At 39.6% G+C, this 20441-nt stretch overlaps 1 protein-coding gene across 1 annotated transcript in view; it reads right to left on the bottom strand.

The window, feature by feature from the left end:
- Nucleotides 1–20441, bottom strand: part of pde1cb (phosphodiesterase 1C, calmodulin-dependent b) — an 86776-nt gene that overhangs the window by 63035 nt on the left and 3300 nt on the right. The window contains exons 2-3 of the mRNA XM_079347696.1: nt 1456–1506; nt 614–779 (exon numbers count right to left, since the gene is read on the bottom strand). Of these exons, the coding sequence (XP_079203822.1) occupies nt 614–779; nt 1456–1506 (217 nt within the window). The remainder of the gene's footprint in view (nt 1–613; nt 780–1455; nt 1507–20441) is intronic.

Raw genomic sequence — 20441 nt, forward strand, 5'->3', positions numbered from 1 at the left:
GCAGAAACATGTGGGTATGTTGGTTCTTCGCATGTAGCTCCTTGGCTATTCTGCTTACAATTCAAACCTTGTTCTCATGTACTGGGTGCATTCTAAGCATCCTGTGACGAACGCTCACTCATCACCACCTGCGGCATTTTGAACCGGTCTCCAGAGCCATCAAGGTTAATTGGAATCAGGCGTTAAAAGACGTTCAATATTCTAAAAGTGACAACAAATTATGTTAATGGTGGATTGAAGTCCTTGTTATCAAGGTGGAATCAATCATGCCTCTGTCCCTTGAGGTCAACAGCCATACATAGCAATTAGCACTGTTGGTGTGTGTGTGTGTGTGTGTGTGTTAAATGTCACACTGTAGATTATCTTCTCCATAGATTAGGATATACATCAAGTACTTCTAACTTAATTATCATTTCACATGAATCCAAAATAGAACACTTTTTCAAACTGAAGGATGCCTGATTGTATGTTTACTTCCTTAAGGTGTATCGACGGTATGCAAATGAGTCCTGTGCAACATAACGAGCTGGACACGGCTGTCAATGTCCAGCTGCAGCGCGCACACAGTTCAGTATAATTTGCAAATAATAAAGTGAAACAGTGAGCAGCAAACCTGATGGCTGTTTTCTCGGTGGCGTCCGGCTCGTCTGCTGCAGGAAGGTCATCGGCTAGAATCTCTTCAGGACTTCGTGGGTCATTCAGGGGGGCCTTCTGCTCTTTACCTTTGATCCCCATCCCCGCCGTGATGGCGTTCCACAAAGCGCTCTGGGACTTTGAGCCTACGGAAAGAAAACAACAAACACAAGAATCCCTTTTTGGATCATTTTGTTTTAATGCAATCTACCAAGCTTTTTTGTGTACCTTGTGCCAGAATGCAAACATTATCCAAACAGCTTGGGGGACAACTCTCCACTCAAAGTACACGGTCAGAACAATGAGTGTCTGTACAATGCTGCCATCATGTGGCTATATTTTGTCAGTGCTTGCATAACCCTCAAAGAAGTACTATTAGCATAATAAGCAAGTATAAGTTGTTTACTCGGTACAGCTTATTGACTCATAGACCATTTTAGATCCTCACATTTTTACAAGCTCAATGTTTCGAGTGTTTGAGTTCACAGAAAGAGCAACACTTGGAATATATGGTAAACAAATATTAGTCATTGATCTTCGAGCAATGCTTTCACTTTCTCCGTTTTAGTGTTCAGAAAGAAGTTATACTGAAATCCATGTCAGCTATTTTCATAGGTTTATGCATAGCAACAGAAAAATATTTCTAGAAATTGCGTTCCTCTCAATCTTCCTGAAGTGATCATTAGTCTCATCAGCTGATGTCTCGTTAACTCGGGGTAAAAATGACCCTTTAATAGGGTCCTCTGGAAGGTGAAATGGTTTGAAATGGATGAATTGGTGAATAATGAAGCATGACTGATAAAGAATGAATGTTAGACTCACGTGAAAAACTGGCTTGTGGTCTGTTTGAGCTCTCCCCATCTTCATTGGCCACTGGACATGGGAAATAAAAACGGAAGAAATGAAAAGTGCTACCAGAAAGTTTGGTTTATAAACATGCTTGTGAACATGCACAAACACACAGTATATCCTGTCTCCATCCTGCCTCTGGCTCACTTGTTTATTTCTTCACATGCTGTGCCTATACGCTCACGTATGAGGAAGATCAATAACCATTCCAGTATAACCAAGATTCACCTTGATGTGTGATTTAAGTGATGGCAAAAGCACAATAATCGCTGCTGTCGCTTTAGAGACTGAGGCCCTGCTGAAATCTCTGCCCGCTGAACACCTGACATCACACCTACAGTTCATGAAGGAAGCGGAAGAAAAAAATAATTTACTAACTGACATGACCTTCAAACTTTTCAAAATGTAAAGGTTACATTTCGTGGGTGTCATGGTGGAAGATTATCAAGAAGAAGATCATTTCTTTTCAAGGATAAATCTGAAAGGGACATTTGTTTGAGCCGTACATACGAGTCTGAACATTCAGTCCTTCAGCACATCAACCACAACTCTGAAAACAAGCCTGATTCTGGACCGAGATGCAGTTTTTATGTCATTGAAAAAAAACTTACTCATGCATCATGCTTTGATAAAGTGTGCTGTCCAGTCATTTCCCCCTTCATCAGTGTAAGAGCAGAGTCATCAATGAAAACATTCTTTGGGAACAATGCAATCTATGAAATGCCAATTCTTTGGTTGAACTGTGAATTAGAGGTTTCCTTTTCTTTTTTTGTCCCATTGAACTTTTTTTTTTTTCATAACCATGACGACAAAGAGTCATTTTTTTTACTGGACCTTCGTCTGAGAGACTCATTAACACACGTCCAAAGAGGTGAAGTTACAATGAGAAAATTAGGCCTTGTGAAAGGATTCAATGGCAAAATCAGGAAACATATTCCATAGTAACACACATAATTGGATGTTCTCTCTAAACTCTTGCAAACCCTTCAAAGGAAATGAAGGTCGCTGTGTGAACAGGAAGTCTTTTAACAGCATGAACGTGAAGGACAGTGAAGAGCTGCTAATCTTCTCGTCGTAAAAAAACACATTTATTTCATAGTACAATGCAAATAATTACTGCAAGATGACGTGATGGAGCTCACATCATCACCAGTGTTGAAGCTAACAGTTCAGGCTCACCACTTAACCTTTTAGGTTTCCCCAATTTACCTACACACTGACTGTAGGCAGTCACAACTGACGTGATTGTGACTGGACCACGTCTCTCTGCATCTGAATGGATGATCGTTATAGGCCTTTTTCATCTGGCCTGGAGATCTTTGGGTGTCTCAGGTTTAGATTCAATTTTGCAATTTCAATTCTTGGGGTTATATTCGATTCAGAGTCTATTTCTAAGTCAAAACGATTCTGGATTCGGGATTCAAAGTGTATTTTCATATCAGTCCATATTTCAGGATCTACTCCAGTCATCTGTGAGACTGGCTCTATGTCTTGATGCTCCTCCTCTTTGCTGCTTTCTTTGGAATCTACAGAGTTATAGATCTTTCTAAAAAATGATTTTTGTAAATTAAGATATTATAATTATTATAATAATTTGAATCTCGATTTTTACATAAATATTTTTTTTTCCCACCTCTAATTTTCATTCATAAGATCTGTGAATTGAAACGTTTACAGAGTCCAACAAACTCTTATTACAATCTGGGGAGTTATTACTTAAGTATTCAACTCTCTCTCTCCGACTCCTGCAGTAAAAGCAGTGAAGTCATGTGCTGGGAATGGGTCTAATACCTGCAGGGATAATCGAGGTGCTTAAACTCAAAGATAAGTGCAGGACTGTACTTCAACTCAGGGTCCAATAAATTGATTCACCTCAGCCAAGTATGGCCCTGGACATCTGACAAACAGCCAAAGGAAGACATAAACACAGACCATGATCAAATTAAAACTGGAAAGGTCTGAACTTCTAACTGAAGGGTGAAAAAGGAGAGGAGAAACGTAAGTGGTAAGAGCGTAGAAACATGCTGTTCCTCAAAATAGATTAGCATGATAGTGTGTAATTTTTGTGATAAACTGGAAGCCAAGTGGAGCCAACAGACAGTGGAGGGATCACCAGGTCATAACTCTTAGGACACGACACATGGCTCCGCAGCAGGGATCAACTTTATTCAATCTTTCAAGGAACAGAAACGTTTAATCAAGGCAGAGGACGTCCACCAAAGCAGATCAGGAAGTGAAGATTCTGATGGGACATTTTTGGTTTTATTCTGCAACGTTGGCTCAGAGTTTAGCCATTACCCCCTTGTACTTCTACATTGAATAAGATATTACATTAGTAGTAATTCTGGAGATGCCTAAAAGAAAAGAAATGAAAAAATGTACAAATAATTAAAAAAAACATATACAGGCTGCCAGACAGATTGCATTTGAAATCAGATTAATATTGGTGTCAGTGTGTGTGAATCCACATTGCATTCCGGCGTTGCAGCTGTGTGAGAGGCACGATTTATTTTAAAGATTTATTTATTTAAAGATGTATTGTTAACGAGCAATAATGAGGCAGGACGGGGCTTTTTTCAAGAGAGCATCATTTACAACAACGTAACTAATTGCAGGCCTAATATTATCGAAAGAGTTTTGCTGCTTTTATAAACGGCGAGGTCAGGAACCCTTGCCAACCTGGCAGAGGCCCTGACCCTCGGCATCAAACAGACAGTAGAAATCCATGAAAAAGATGAACATCTACATACTAAAAGCTTAGATCCACAATCTGTTGATGTTTCGGCTCATCCCTGATGGGTCATGTGACCTTTTAAAAGCAACCAAGATGGTGAAGCCAAGTCTGATCATCACCATGTAGAACTATTCTTGAGATATTTGACAAGAAGGAGCTGTTCCTATCTCCCAAAGAACGTTCTCTCCTTTGAACATTCAGCTGTCTAGAAATAAAGACACATTCGTTTAACTTCATTAAATGTGTGAATGCTGTATCCATATAAGTTCAGTGACAAATTATTTTTTTTAATGCTATAAAAATCAGGCTCACTCCTCTGCCAACGTTTAAATCAAGTTCCTGTAACTGCATTACGTCTTGTCGTGTAAGCTGGAGTCTGTTGTGTTCCTTCAGAGATTACATTTTTCCATTTGTGTCAGTGAATAAACCTTCACAGGCCGCAAAGAAGAAGACCAAATGACCTTCAGTTTAGCATGCGTTTTCTTTTTTTCTTCATTTCCTTCTATTATTTCTGTCTGGAAATGAGTCTGTCATTGTGCTAAATGGTGCATTGGAGATCGGTTGATGCCCATCATGACAACAGACAGCCATGCTCTGCCAAGAGGACACAGGGGCAAGTTTAAACATTATGCAAAATGTTTGTAAGCAGAGCTCAATAATAGTCTCCCACTGGCAGAGCATGCAGCCTATTCATCATCTTATTGAGGTAGATACAAGAAGTATTGTCTGATTTGGGGTGATAAGAATAATCAGATTACGTGGAGATCTTCAATGTGCAGAAATTAAAACGGTGAGTAACTATTAAAAGATGAGATAGATTTTATTTGACTGATTTTAAAAGGTTGAGTCAAAGGCTTATTATCTTGACATTATCTTCATATATCCTTTCTGTGTGACAACAGTGAGCTCTGTGTTATGAAGATAGATAGATAGATAGATAGATAGATAGATAGATAGATAGATAGATAGATAGATAGATAGATAGATAGATAGATAGATAGATAGATAGATAGATAGATAGATAGATAGATAGATAGATAGATAGATAGATAGATAGATAGATAGATAGATAGATAGATACTTTATTGATCCCGAGGGAAATTCAGGGCATCCAGTAGCAGTATACAGACAGGCAGGACACAAGACACAAGACATTGGTTACAGTACAAAACATCGGTTACAATACAATACACACCCGCTGTCCCCCCTCCCCTCTCTATACAATAATCCCCCAAACAAGATTTAGCAGCCCCTATGTGACTAAGAGTTAAGGCATTAGCATAAGATTTAAAACTTATGTAGCATGGTGTACCTAACCTGTGAGGAGAGAGAAGCATGTGCGCTGTTTGCATGAGAGAAGCATGTGTGCTGTGTGTGCTGGGTGTATGTACAGAGGTCTTTGAGCTTATGCCCGAGGTGTGAGTACAGTCGTTAAACAGTCGTTAAACAGTGAGCAGTGATTTGCATTAAGTGTCCTAAGACAAAGATTTTTTTTTTTTTTTTTTTTAGATAAAGAACTACATGTATGTTGAAAATAAACCACTGTGGGTTCAACATTTAAAAAACCGAAACAGAAATGTATTTAAACATTTCTCAGTCTCAGTCTATTGCCCTTTTGCACTTAAGCGCTCATAACTGTATCCCATTAAAACACGGATAAATGTATACAGCATTCAAGTCAAGACAGGGCCATCAGCGATGCCTTTCAACAGTCGTGACTGGGATGTATTCTATCTTCTGTAAGAGAGGAGAAAAAGGAGCACCCACCTGCTCTCTAGACATTCACTTTCTTTCTTAACCAGAGTGGACTTTTAAGTATGTTTGAAATTCCTTTTTGTATTTAGGCAAGAGTGCTTCAAGACTAACAAAAAACAGATCGTCATATTGATATGCACCATGGAATCCCATCCAACCGATCACTTACAACCATGTTCAGGAAACTGTTGTTAAGTCAATGATGATGGAGTGAACAACACTTTTCAGCATGAAATCAGACATTTTTGTCAACAAATTTCACTGTAATCCATCTATGGTTGTTCATTAGAGTTAATAGAAGGCTCTACATGTCTTTTCAAATGGCAAATTGTTTTATAAGCGCTTGACTGACAATAGTTTGTAACATTAACAGTGAATAAATGGAACATGTAACTCTTGTAGAGCTGGCTAAACACTGAAGCTTCATCGTTTAGCTAGCTCTACATCAGACTTCAAACCTTTCTGCATTCCTACCTTTTTCCATTTTTCAAAGGCACCTCCAATATTTCTCGTAGTTTTACCACATTTCTGCTCGTGGACTTTGATAGAAAAATGGGGAAGGCTTTTTCGGTTTAGTAGACAGTAAATATGACAGTACTTATGAATGGACCCATGTGTTTCTGCATGCTGTCTCAACCTAACATTCAGTTAACCTAACGACAGGCTAAGAGCTGGAACTCAGGTGGCTTTTAAGCCTCTTGACAAACTGTTACATCCTGTCCACTTGTCAGGTAGGTCAGCTATCAACTATTTTAGAATGCATATTATCCTTCATAAAATCAAAATAGATGAATTAAAAAAATAATAATTTGGGGAAAAAAGTCATTTTCGAAAAAGAAAAAAAAATCCAACAACTTTTTATCGACTATTAATGTTTTAATGCCAGGTTTTATTTTTCCATGGCACCATCTTGTGTCACTGTCCTGGATCCATCCTTTATCCTCCCTTCTCCTCTCTATCTCTGTCTCTAATTTGTTCATGCTACCCCAACAACTCCCCCATCATCGCCCAGTCTTTGCAGCTTGTTCATTTGATCAGTCTCGGCTGAAGTCATGTGCCACAAAAATCACCAGAGTCTGGACTGCATGTGGAGATTGATCTAGCTGCTGCTCGGGGCACACCCCTCAATTAAAATGTCTTTCTCAAGAGTTTTAGTGCCAAGAACTTCCTGACAAGACAAATTATCACATCATCGGTTATAATAAATAATTGTCTATACTTCATTTACTTGTCTCTCTTGACTGAAGTACTAATTAATTCAAGACATTCCGTTTTTTGGAGGAGAGCAGAGTGATAAAAACAATACTGTGACAATTTAATCATAGTTATTTAACAATGTATGTATGATGTATGAGCATTAAAGTTCACTGATTTCATTCCATCATATAATAGCTTACAATTAACCTTTATTTGATAACTTCACTTTCATTATGTTGGATTGAAGATGGATGTTGCTTTTATATTTGGATGATTACACATCTTCTTATAACTGCCTTACACAGGAGTTTTTAATTCAATCAATGTTAAAAATGTGATTAAATGAAGTTTATAATAATACTTACACCCATGACCCCCCCCCAAAAAAAAAAAAAAAAAACAGCAGGACTGACACTGATTACATTATTTTAATGAAGGTGAATTAGTTGAATTGAGCTGGTTGTACTTAAGTTGTAGTTTATAAAATAAAAAAACACTCTTGCATAATGTTGCCTTTTGGGAGACAAGTAAAAAACAGAGTTATAAGTTGAGAATGTATCAACTCTTTAGACATGAAAGCATCAGGCAAGGCAAGTTTATTTATATGATATGTTCAGACACAAGGCAATTCACAGTGCTTTAATAATAACACAAGATTTAATCATGTTTGGAGATTTCCATGTGCTTAGTTGTCTGAGATGTGATGCTCAAGTATGTGAACGCCTCAGTATGATATGGGCTCCCTCTAGGAAGGTGGGGGAAGGACATGAGGCTATGTCTGCTCTGAGGTCGCACTTACTTCAGTAAATAACATGGACAGTAGTGTATCACTGTTCTCTCCTCTCCAAGGAAAAGGGGTTTGGAAGCACTGATTTTGAGAGATATGTTGAGCAAACTGCTATCACAGAAGGGCCGTGAGAGCAAAAATAAACAGGGAAATTCTTATCTACATTGTAAAAACACAAAATACTGAAAAAAAAAAAAAAAAGAGAGAGAGACTTAGTGGTGCATTAGTTTCCAATCATTAACTACCACCAAGCTAACTACATTTCAGTTTAGCTCTAAATGATTCATTGTTGTTGCTTTGTTTGTCTTCTCCCACCTTCCGAGTCCAACACACTTTCAGCAGATGGCTGTTCAACAAGCGTCTGGTTCTGTTTGAGATTTGTGCCCGTTAGAAAGTGTTTTTTTTTCCGTCCCACTGTAACTTTGCTGAATGTTGCTTAGTACTGTGCTCATGATGGATTAATGTTGGAGCTTTGTAAAAAATATGACAAAGAGTAAGGTTCTTTATCCACTCTTTTGTAAAGTGTCTCGAGATGACATGAATTGGTGCTGCACAAATAAAGATTGATGGATTGATTTAAACGTAAGAGTAGACGCTTTGACATACAACATAACTGCAAAAAACTAAATAAGAAGAAGAAGCCTAAGTGTGCCATGACCTTGAGAATGGGCGGATTAGTTAACAGCTGTTTTTCCTCAAAGGGAGCTTTTAGAAACATCAACAGAAACATAACTGAGCTAACAAGCCTAACTCATGACTAAGCAGCACAGCTCGATTCGAGGCAGAGGCTGCCAGCTACAGTCGGGGCTCAGGGTTTAAAAGGAGTGAACACGAGGTGTCCAGCCAGGCAATGAGGTACCAGCACTAAGGAGTCACGCTTCAGAGGAGATGATTGGCAAAACGCAGTGCGGACAGAAACCTGGGCTCAGTGAACCATTGATTGTGACACTTGTAGGTTACCATGACAACTGCCATGCTTGTGGATAGTATGGCTGTGGTGTAAGCCACATGTGAATGAGAGGTAACAGAATGTGTCCATTCAAGGTGAAACTTTGCAGATGATTGTAAATGGGATGATGATATTTTGTTTTCTAAGAGATGTAAACTAGCTGGACGCACACCTCTTTCTGTTCCTGAGTCCAAACATCCCTCACCATAAAGCTTTCAAATAAGAGCACGTACTGTAGCTGGGCCAAAGTTGAGACGTAACAACACACACTGCTGAAACTTTCAGACATTCAGTGGTAAGACAGAGAAGATGGCGAGGTTATTCACAGAAGAGGAAGATTATATTCCAGCTGTGAATTACTTTCATTGTGTGTAAATAATGGCAGCCTCTGTAAACAGAAGTCTGGTGGTTGAAAAGCTGTCACTGGTGCATTTGATTTGTAAGTTTATGAAAGAATGATGCCTCTTTTTTGTAATACTTTTCTAAAATAGATGTTTGTAGATTCAGAGCATATCCTTTGGTGGCAGTATAAAACAACTTTAAAATGACAATGAAACTTAGTAAACCTTGTTTAAAAAAAAAAACTGAACTGTTCAAAGTACAAATACATGTGTCACATGTGCAGAGGCTGAAGTCCTCCTGGCTCTCCCAGGTTCAGGATCGAGTTTTTCTATCAACATTTACCGCATGTCAACCCCCCCCCCATCATTTCTCCCAACATTTCCTGTCTCTCTTCACTGTCTTATCTAACAGCAAGAATGGCCCACACATATCTTTGGGAAGGGAAAACAAAAACAAAAACATTAAGTCTACAGTCAACTGATTTGATTTCTTTCGTATAGTGTTTGACACTACAGATTACTCATTCCGCTTGTAGTATTACATCTTCCTGACAATAAGAGAGGAACATGTTGGTAGAAAGTTCATCATGTATGGCCTTGTTTGCTTTTGAAATCAGTTCCTGACTTAACACAAACTGTCAGGAGCATACGTTTAAAAGTAGATATATGTGTAGATATAAGTGTATATAAAGGTCTGCTGCGTGGTGCATCACAGTACATGTTCAATGAATGAATTTACCACCTAGCAAGTGTAAGTCCAAAATTAAGCCTGTTCTACACTAACTCCTGTGGGAAATAAATGGCCCCTTCAGCTGTTAAATTCTCCTCCTCTCCATGTTCAACATTTCATCATGTTATGCTCACTTCTGTTTGTGGCTGGGATGGTTGCGTGGGCTCATCACGACCTTGTTAGCTGCCTGCTACATCTGAAAACAAGGTTTATAAGAGCAGTGTGAACCAAAACAATAAAGCTGCAGGCTGCGAAACCAAAACCTAAGAGCAAAAAGCTACTCAGATGCTCTGTAAAGCTGAGGCATGGTTGGGTGATCACTAAGAGGGACTCCCACACTTCAAATCTTTTCACACTGTTAACATAAAAGTATTGAAAGGTGCAGCATCAGGACAGTCAACATCATGACTGTAAAAAGGTAAAAAGTTCATTTTGCTATATTGCCAGCCCTTGTGCATGACTGTGTATGTGTGAAACATAAAAGCTTGTTGGATGTTTAGCCTGTGTCTGCCCTGTGTTGTCGCAGCAGGTGGTTAACTGTCAGCTGTGGCAGACACCCCCCCCCCCCCCCCCCGTCACCCCACCTCCCCCCTACCCGCTGTGACAACACAGCTACACAGGGAGCAGCAAAAAGAAAAAGCAGTGCTTGTGCCTTAGATTAGAGTTGCTTTACACATAAATGTAACAAGCTAAACACATTGAAGAGAACTTTGTGTCAGAACTTCTGAGAGATGAGTTATTTTACTTTGATTGTTAATAAGTCTGTGACACATGATGCATGTTATCAACACAGATGTGGACAGGACAAGACTTTAACACAACCTGTCATCAGCTGCCATATGTAAGGGCAGAGTAACTGTACAGACCCCAGCGCCTCACTCACCCCGCTCTGTTTTTAACACTCACTCACTGAGAGTTTTCACGAGTGCTGCAATTAAACAAAAAAAAAAAAACAAGGCAAGTGGCACATAAGTTCATCAACACTCCAGTTGTCAAGACAATGGGACAAATTCCTGGTGACGTCAGCTGCACACAGCGTTACTCTGAAAGCCCTTGTTTCCATGGTGTGGTTGCATTACAGAGGCATGCATCAACTTCAGTAGAATGGACTAATGTGCATGGTGAGTTTGTGCAGAGAGGCTGAAATGTGATGCGTTTTAACGATGTCGCCGATGTGTGCTAAACGCCTCAATGCTCTGCCTCACACTCTCTCGCACACATGTATTCTTCTCCTGTCACACACACACACACACACACACACACACGTAGCTCACATGCAAACACACTTCACCTTTCCTCCTACTCTGCTTACCCTGCACATTCTTACCTATGGTGATGTTGAAGCCGTCAATGCTGAAGGTGGCACTCCGACCCTTCCTAAATCGATGTTTCTTGGAGTTCGCTTCCATCACTTTGGCAACCAGCGGCCAGCCTTGCGTCTTTTGATCTGTTTTAAAGCGTCTTGTCAGTTGTTTAAGTTTTTGTTTGGTTAACTCCCCGATTAGACAGAAAAAAAAAAAAAAAAAGGCAGTCCGCGGACTGCAGTTTGTGCCGAGCGCTGGAGAACTGTTATAAACCTACCACTTCACAGTCTCACAGTCACAGAGCTGGAGAATTTAACTCAAGTCCTTCTCTGCCCTCGTGTCTTTGTTGTACATATCTTTTATCCCCCTCTCTCTGCTTCTCACACCTCAACAAGCTCATTTCCAGAAGCTTACGGCTCTTGATTTGTTTCTCTCTCTCTCTCTCTCTCTCTCTCTCTCTCTCTCTCTCTCTCTCTCTCTCTCTCTCTCTAACTCCACCCCTCCCTCAACACTTTCTCTCCACGTCTCTCTTTCCCAAGAGGTACAGTAGGTGTGTGGTGGTTGGCGGTGGCGGAGGTGTATGTGGTGTTGGTGGATAGGAGGAGAGAACATCTCTAGAGGTCTTTAAATGAAACACGGCTCCTCCTACTGTCAAGAATTCATAGCTGAAAAAGCCCAAAGTCGCTATAACACTTGGCCTTTCAGAGTCTTCTGTTCTAGTTTGTGCACATAAACCAACAAACATTGACTCTAAAACCATGTTGTGCCGTACAAGCATTGACGCTGGGGAGAAAATGTGGAAAGAGATAGCGAGAGTGATAATGTGTATCGAGTAAAACTGGTCGTTAAATCAATGCCACTGGATTCATTTTGCAGGAGTTATTTACTGAGGCACAGAAAGATGAGGCCCATTAACGGCACACACACACTGTTCTTTGAAAGCAAACACTGAGCTCTGCTCCACGCCGTTGAATGGTTTTATTTGGAAGAACACAAAAAGTGCCTGCCATTCTTTTTTTTCTTTTTCAGCTCAGTACTGTAGGAACAAGGACACTGCAGACTCTATTTGGAGAATGTCATCAGAAATCATCCTCTTCTGCTTATTCAAACTGCCTCCCCCTGCCCCCCCCCCCCCCCCCCCCCCCCCCCCTCCACCACCACCACTCACCTGCACACACAAGATCAACAAAGGATGAAGAGCTCCCCTTATTAGCACCATTTGACATTTAGCTATGGAATTTATCGTGTTTCCTTTTCCCCCCTGATTAGCCTCTCAGAGTGCTCTTTATGAAGGCTTCTGGCTTGTTCTCACACCCTCTCTTAAACCCAGCACACACACACACACACACACACACACACACACACACACACACACACACCAGAAGACATGCTGTCTTTTATAATCAGTCTCTAAAGCCATAAAAAGAAAGAACTCTTACCCATCTACGCCACCTCGTTCTCTTCATACTCTACAGTTCACTACAACAAAGTAGAAAAACAAACCGTTCTCCCTTGTTACACTTGTGCAAAAGTGCAAATGATTTAATCTGAAATTGATGGTAAATGTTCTTCCCTCTGTTATTTGCTCTATTTGTCTTGTAGAGCCCCGACCAATGACACTACTTTCTTATTCACATTTGGCAGAGCCTTCTGAAATCACATGATAACAGAAATCCATCTGTTTAAATTGCATCTACATATACTATTAGTTAGAATAATATCCCAATGGATTTATATCATCACAGTTAAATGACCATCATTTATTTATGTTGATGGAAAGCAAAAGACCTAGGGCGGTACCAAACTTTAATTGTAATTCATCATTATTTGAAATGGATTTGGCTTTTCAACTCAATGAAGTCAATGATTCAATGATTCCATCCAGTGTCTTGTTTTAAGGAGAATCAAATCAGGCAAGGGAAGCCAGTAATCAGAAGTCTGGATCTTTAGCGATCAGACAAAAAAGTCGAGGTAAAATAAGCAGCAGCTCAATTCAAAGATCCTGAAGGCCAGCTAAAAAGCACTGGGGAGATGTCTCATCTGTAAATGGCTCTCTGCAGTGTTTTTACGGGTTGAATTGACCACATCTGTTTGTTTTGGACAGGAGGAGCTCTTAAAGAAGTAAAAAACATGAACACATGGGAACCTGGAGCCACACAAAAAGGTGAGCACTTACAGTAGATAAGCAGTAAGGTAGCAGCAACTCAGCTTGTAGTCCTCCTAGTGTCTGCTGTTTTCAAAGCTGGACACCTGCTCCAGTGTGTTCAAAACAGCGCTGCCAGGATCCTGAGGAGGGCGCGCAAACAAGAACACATCACCCCCATCCTCAAATCCCTTCACTGGCTCCCTGTCAAACTTTGAATTGAGTCTAAGGTCGCCCTCCTCACCCATCAGTGCCCCATCTTTTTACTTTTGATGGGAAGCCCAACTAACAACCATCCTTCTGTTCATCTTTACAGATTCTACTGATTCTTCAACTGAGGCCTGAATATTGAAAGTGTTTATAATTTTGACGCAATGATGACCTGTTTTTGTTACCGATTAAACTGACACATTATCTATTATTCCTTTAGTGTACGCATTTTTTATTGTTATATTTACCCATGAACACCATCCTATGAAACTGTATGTTATTTTTTTTACATTCTTATTTTATCAAATGTATCCCCTCAGATTCTTAGCAACTTTTTCTGCAAGGATTTAGCATCAGACAGTTCGATTAGCTCTTCTGAAGACGACACACTACTTCAGGGACACGTCGTAAAAACTTTGCATTGTGACAACAAATTGAAGATAAACGTTAATGTTGCATTTCAATAACAAGTTAATAAATGTTACATAATGTCAGTGTGGCTACAAGTCTCAGACATGACACCCACTTCAATCAGTTAATTACCCACTGGTGAGTGATTAAACATGGTAACACTCCCGCACTGAGATTACACACTCAATTCACTTATTCACCCTGACTCTGTTAACGTCAAATTAGGACGCGCATTATCGTTCTGTTGACACTAATTAGTGCTTTCTGTATGCAAGCAATGCAACAGTTGAAATGTTTGAAGAAACGGTAATCGATCACAATCAGGATTTCTATCCAATTATGAAATATCCCATTTGAGTCAGTCAGTGCAGTTCCAGCGAACATTATGCACTCGTTGGATAATTACACTCCATCTCATGTTGTTTTGTGAGCTACAGTAAGGGCCCTTTATCCTCTCCTTCTCCTGACACCCGGCTCTCCCCAGCCTCCAATCCATGCTCTATGCAGCAATTTACCAGGATCCTAATTTCACCACCCTCGTCGCAACATCAAGTGCCCACATGTTCTAGGCTAGCTTTTGTGTTAATGAGTGCATTGTGGGAACATTACAAATGTATTATTCTTTCCTTTTTGTCAGCTGACTGCAGGGTAACCGTTGGTTCGAAGACCCAAACAGGTTGCAAACTGCTTTTTAAGCTCTTGATGATTTCATTTTAAACATGGATTTTCTGTTGAGGCTTGAGTTGTGTCTAGTTATTATCCATCTACGTCTAGTCCTTACGCTGTCACAGGTATTACATCCCATCATTGCATAAGAGGTCTAAATGAATGTGCTCATTTAGCTAGAGTATCAATTAAAGAAGTTGACAGGTGCAAATGGGCTTTCTGAGAGTTAATTTCCAAAAGAGTAGGGGTCGCTTTGCCGCAGTGCTGTATGTTCAAAGCTTTCTGTTAAAGGCATTCGTGGCTATAGAGTTTGAGAGGAGATTACATAATACACTTACCTGAGGAAGTGTGCTTCTGCTTTTATTTTCAGACTGCTTTAAAAGGCTACATGATGTTATGCAACTTTTTTTTTATTTTCCCTTGTAAACCTTGTCAATGCAGGCTTTCCACAGAACATCCTGTTGAAAAGTCTCCATACTGTTAGGAGAGTGGAGGTGTTAGCACTTAACGAGTTTGTCGTTCTGGTAAATATTTAAGTGAACATAAAAATACCACCAACATCGGCCAGTTTAACAAGACAGGTTACGTCGTTATCTGTGGTTCCGAGACGATTCTTTCTTAGATAGATAGATAGATAGATACTTTATTGATCCCGAGGGAAATTCAAGGCATTCAGTAGCAGTATACAGACAGGCAGGACACAAGACATTAGTTACAATACACACCCGCTGTCCCCCCTCCCCTCTGTATACAAATCCCCCAAACAGATTTAGCAGCCCCTATGTGACTAAGAATAAACATAATTATATGTTAAACCTGTGCAGTTAGCATTAGCAGTTAGACTTAAAACTAATATGGCATAATGTACATAACCTGTGAGGAGAGAAAAATATGTGTTGGTTAAAAGAGACCTGTAAACAGTTAAAGAGCCTTAGAAACAAAGTGCTGACCTTTAGAAACTAGTTACATGTGCATGTACAGAAGTGTTTGAGCTTATGCCAGAGGTGTGAGTACAGTCGTTAAACAGTCAATGCAGGAATGTAAATTGGCTCACCCACTTAAAGGAGCAGTGATTTGCATTAAGTGACCTAGACAATATGGTGAAACCAGGAGTGCTTAGGGTAATTATCGTTAAGTACCCAACTATTGATGGGCAGATTAGCATTAAGTGTTGAAGACAATAGAGTGAAACTTGACCTAATTAGGGTGATCATGTCAGCCATTACAGATGTAGCATAACACAACAGTAGGATGAAACCAGACATGATTAGGGTGATTATCTTTAAAGTGACCAGTGCTCAGTAAGGTGACTATCAATATGCATTACAGTGTCCAACTGGGGGCTGACTCTGAGGTCAGTAGTGCAGGTGAGGAGTGAGAAAAAAGTGAAAAAAGATTCCAGGGATCACCGTGCGCTTCTTCCCTGCCGTGACAGTGAAGTGTTATACAGCCTTGTTGCCAGGGGGTAATAAAAAGACCCTTTGTCACGTGCAACGTCAGGAGGGGTTTACATAGCATGCTACAAAGGGCATGTTGCAAATGCATTAAGTCCACGTGTTAATGTCCTTTTCTTGGTTAAGTTATTCTTTAACTGGGCAATGTAAGGCACTAAGTTGTTTGGGGTAGGTCCCTGCACAAGGCTTAGTTGTGTTTTTGGTGAATAAAAAATTAAATTTCCTGTAATGTGTAATGTGAGGTTTTTTTACATCAACAATAACAAAAGCATTGAGATGAACGTTGCTGTTGTACAGTTTTGTACAATACTTAAAGTGAATTACTTTTAAGCAGCTCAGTCAAAAAGCAGATGCATGGAGTGCTGCATAGGTGCTGAAAAAGCTTTTAAACATTTAGAAAAGAGTGTGTCCCTCTGGTGATCTTCAGTGTGGGGAAGTTTAGCTTGCTGACTGCGGTAACTTTCTTGAGACCTTGCTCTGAAACATTTACGACGCCAAGACAAGTATAAGCATAATGTAAAACATACTCTCGAACAATATTTACAAAATTGGGAATTTTTGCTTTTAAAATGAATGTTGCAGTGTCGCAGTGCTCCAAATGTGTCTCTGCTCTGTTAGCTCAGCATTTTGTGCTCACTCCTGTTGAGCATGATAAGAATGAAACATAGGCTATAATATCATGTGATGTGTGTTGGTTTTAAATTTCAAAGGGAGCATGTCGTACGACAGCTGCTGTAATAGGTGTCTCGTATGTCAATACATCTGTTGGATCATTGATAAGTTCCATTTCCTTCAAGGGTCCGTACCAAGGCAATGTCACTGTCACTAGGCAACAGGGAGAACCTTTTAGACTTAGATTGCATACATTACACGGAGGACAACAAAGGGTTATAATGAGAAATGGCACGCATTACGTTCTTGTGGCTTTTATAGTGACTATGCTTAGGTGAACTGTTTGATTTTGGATCATCAACATCTAGTCAAAGACCATAATGTTAACTCCACAGAATGCATTCAGTTTTTTAGTTGGAGATGCACGTGATACGTCTATGTCAATTTCTTTCTCTGTTTTTTGGGGGGTTTTTTTAAACAATGCTTCAGTGGATCGTTGGTACAAAAACGCACCTGCTTGCTTTTGCTGTATGTCTATTTAGTGTCGCCCAACCTTTGATCTGGCCATCAAACACGGGGAGAGGCCATCATCAGCAGACATTAATCAGTCGTGAGGATAAAGGGGAGGACAGGACTAACTTGGGGGAACAGAAAAAGCCTCTTGCACCAAATTAATTCCATTGCTTAAAAAGCCCCCACTTTAATCAGTTCTCAGATGAATCCTGGTATTTCGAAATCATTTTGAAAACATCACCATCTTTTCACCTCTATAAATCCATCATAGTCCTTGCTTCTATCGGTCTAAAAGCCGACTTTAAGCGTCATTTTTATTGTGAGATTCAGCGTAACATGAAGAGTTTGGAGGCCTTTTGATTTTGTAATCTGTCCCAGTTGCACAAAATTATTCTGGACAACAACTACGCGCTGCGAGAGAAAAACAAGCTCATTAGAGGTCTCCCCTAGACTGTGGATAGACACACACTTTGTCAGTCCCTATACTGCTGTCACCACAGTGACACAGCCGTGTAATTAAGACACACCGGGTTCTAGGGAGCTTGCCTTCTCCCCTGCTAAATACTCATTAGAGGAACCTTTAAGGGTAATGTTAAGTCCGTGCAGGAAACCGGAGGGAGATGAGCTGACAAAACAGAGAGCATGAACTGTCATCTGAGTCTTGACAACAGGGAGGCTGTATAGCACACAAGTTTAACTAATGACTTTTGCACAAGCATGGTTCCACATGAAAGGAGCGAAACCAGTTTGGTTAGTGTAAGGTCAGTAAGCTAGACACATGTAGACCTCCTGATTAAAACCTGGCATCTCCCTCAAAATACATCAAAGCAACTGAACAGTGTTCTTCAGACCTGGTAAAAAAAAATATACACACAATATTCTACATTTTTGATGATGATGATACAAATGTCTTGTTGGAGGCAAAGCAAACTCTGCAAATAATTAGATGGTTTAAAGTGACAGACAATAATAAAACTGCTCACTTTGCACAGAGAAAGACTCACCATGCGCTCTGATTTTAAAAAAGTACCACCATCTTTGACAAGAAAATCTGTCTTTACAAAAAGCCACAAATCAAAAGTTCCATTATATCTTAAATGCACATTATTTTAATTACTGCCAGGGGAAAAACAAAAAGATGTAGTTTAGGATAGCAGAGAATCATGGGATTTCTCTCTGCTACCTCCCACCCTGATGAAAACGAACTTTGAGTTGACCGTAGTCAAAACAACTGAGTTTACTGACGATATGTTCACATCCTGTTACAACTCTTAAAATAGGAATTTCTCTGACTGTGATAACTGTTGGAAATATTTGAGGTAATGTAAGTAAAAAAATCAATAACATAAGTTGAGTTAATGTTTATATTGTTCTTGTCCGACAGGAGTATGGAAAGTCTCCTGCAGAATCCTCACTGAGACAAGGAGGCAGAGAATGTTTGCAGGATGCTATCAGATGCTAATAATTATTATTATAAATAATAAGGAGATCATTATCAAAAACTAGTGGATGGTTTTGATCAGGAGCAGTTCCCCCAAAAGAATAGACTTGCAGTCATTGAAAACGCTGAAAACACATTGTGACTGTATTACATAAATAGCACACTACTTACTGAACGGACACACACGTTGGTATGAAATGCAAGTGAGCTTTAGATACTTACTTGCGTGCATCAAGTTGCACGGGTTCTGCACCACGTTAATGAGAGTCGACATTTTTTTATTTCTGATTTCTTGTTTATGCCTTCCTTTTCCCTTTACTACTTTGCTCTATAGATCCTCCTCCTGCTCTGTGTCAGAGATGAAAAGATGACATGTGAAGATGAAGGAATAGATGGAACACATATTTGCCATATGTGGCACACTTGCTGAATCCAGTGTCATTTTGAATTGGATTGAATTACTTATGACATGGCTCACAGCTACATTTCACGTCACTGCTCTTGTATTTTTTATTTTATTTTGTGATCACAAAAATACATATTTAATCAATTTCTTACATACAGAATGAGTTGTGAGAATCATTGTTTGGGGAAAAAAGTAAGCATTATTAAATGTAGTAATCCGCTTCTATATGGTTTTGCTTGACCAGATTAATTGGGTTATGTTTCCTCTTAACTGTATTATCTTCTAAATGTCCTATCATATAAGCTGCTGTATTCAATTACATAGACCAGTTGGCACCTGCTAATTGTCCCTTTATGAAGAAGAAGAAGCAAACATATTAATGGAATTCAAGGTAAATACAGTAGCAGGAGATTAGTATCTAGAAATACCTTTCACTTTGAGCGATATAAAAACATTAACAAACGGCACATTGTTTCCTTCTTCACTGATCAAATACTTTATACGTGATGCAGTCTTTGGTTCTGCGTGAAGATTAAGAGCTTCTTTGTGCTGGCAGCGACCGTGACGTCAGTTTAAGAGTGATCCTAAACAGAGCTTATAGTTAGGTAGGTTAAGAAGTTTACAGCTAATATAGAATTCTGTAGCCTGTCCAACATGTACAGCTGCTACGGTAATGATAGGCACAATATATGGTTTGTTTTAATGCCCTTCTTGGCATCTGCCTTGAAATGAATACAGCCTTATGTAATTGGGCTTTGTTTCCGTGTGCTGTTAATTAAAAAAACACTTTAACTTTTTAATCGATTCCATCAAAAACTTTGTTAGCCCATGTTGTGTTTGCTGCTATACGCTCAGTTTTCACATTTGTTGGAGGTGTTTATTTCAATACATTCATCTTAGAACAAGAGAAGTGGTAGCTGGTGTGTTTTTTCGAAGCAGACACTTGAGATTTATTCACTTTGGTTAATCCCCATAAATACAAGTATAACAAGTTTACTGTTGCTACTCATCGATTACACCCTACAGCTAACGATGCTGTCCAGGGTGCTGAACTCTTCAATGAAGAAATATGTTAAATTCTAAATAATCACCCAGTTGTATGTAGTTGCATAGCTTTCCACCATAAACGTATGCATCATTATGGGGTGCTGTTCAACCGCCTGTGAGTGCAACTTTGAAAATCTTGCCTACCTGTATTTTCTAAGGCCTGTCCAGTGATTAATTTTCCGCCCCATGTCACATAAAAGTTAATTTTCGTACTGCTTATACATTTGCCAAACAGAGTATATACAACTTTTCAAATAAT

This window comes from Symphodus melops (assembly GCF_947650265.1).
Source record: "Symphodus melops genome assembly, chromosome: 7".
Taxonomy (NCBI): domain Eukaryota; kingdom Metazoa; phylum Chordata; class Actinopteri; order Labriformes; family Labridae; genus Symphodus; species Symphodus melops.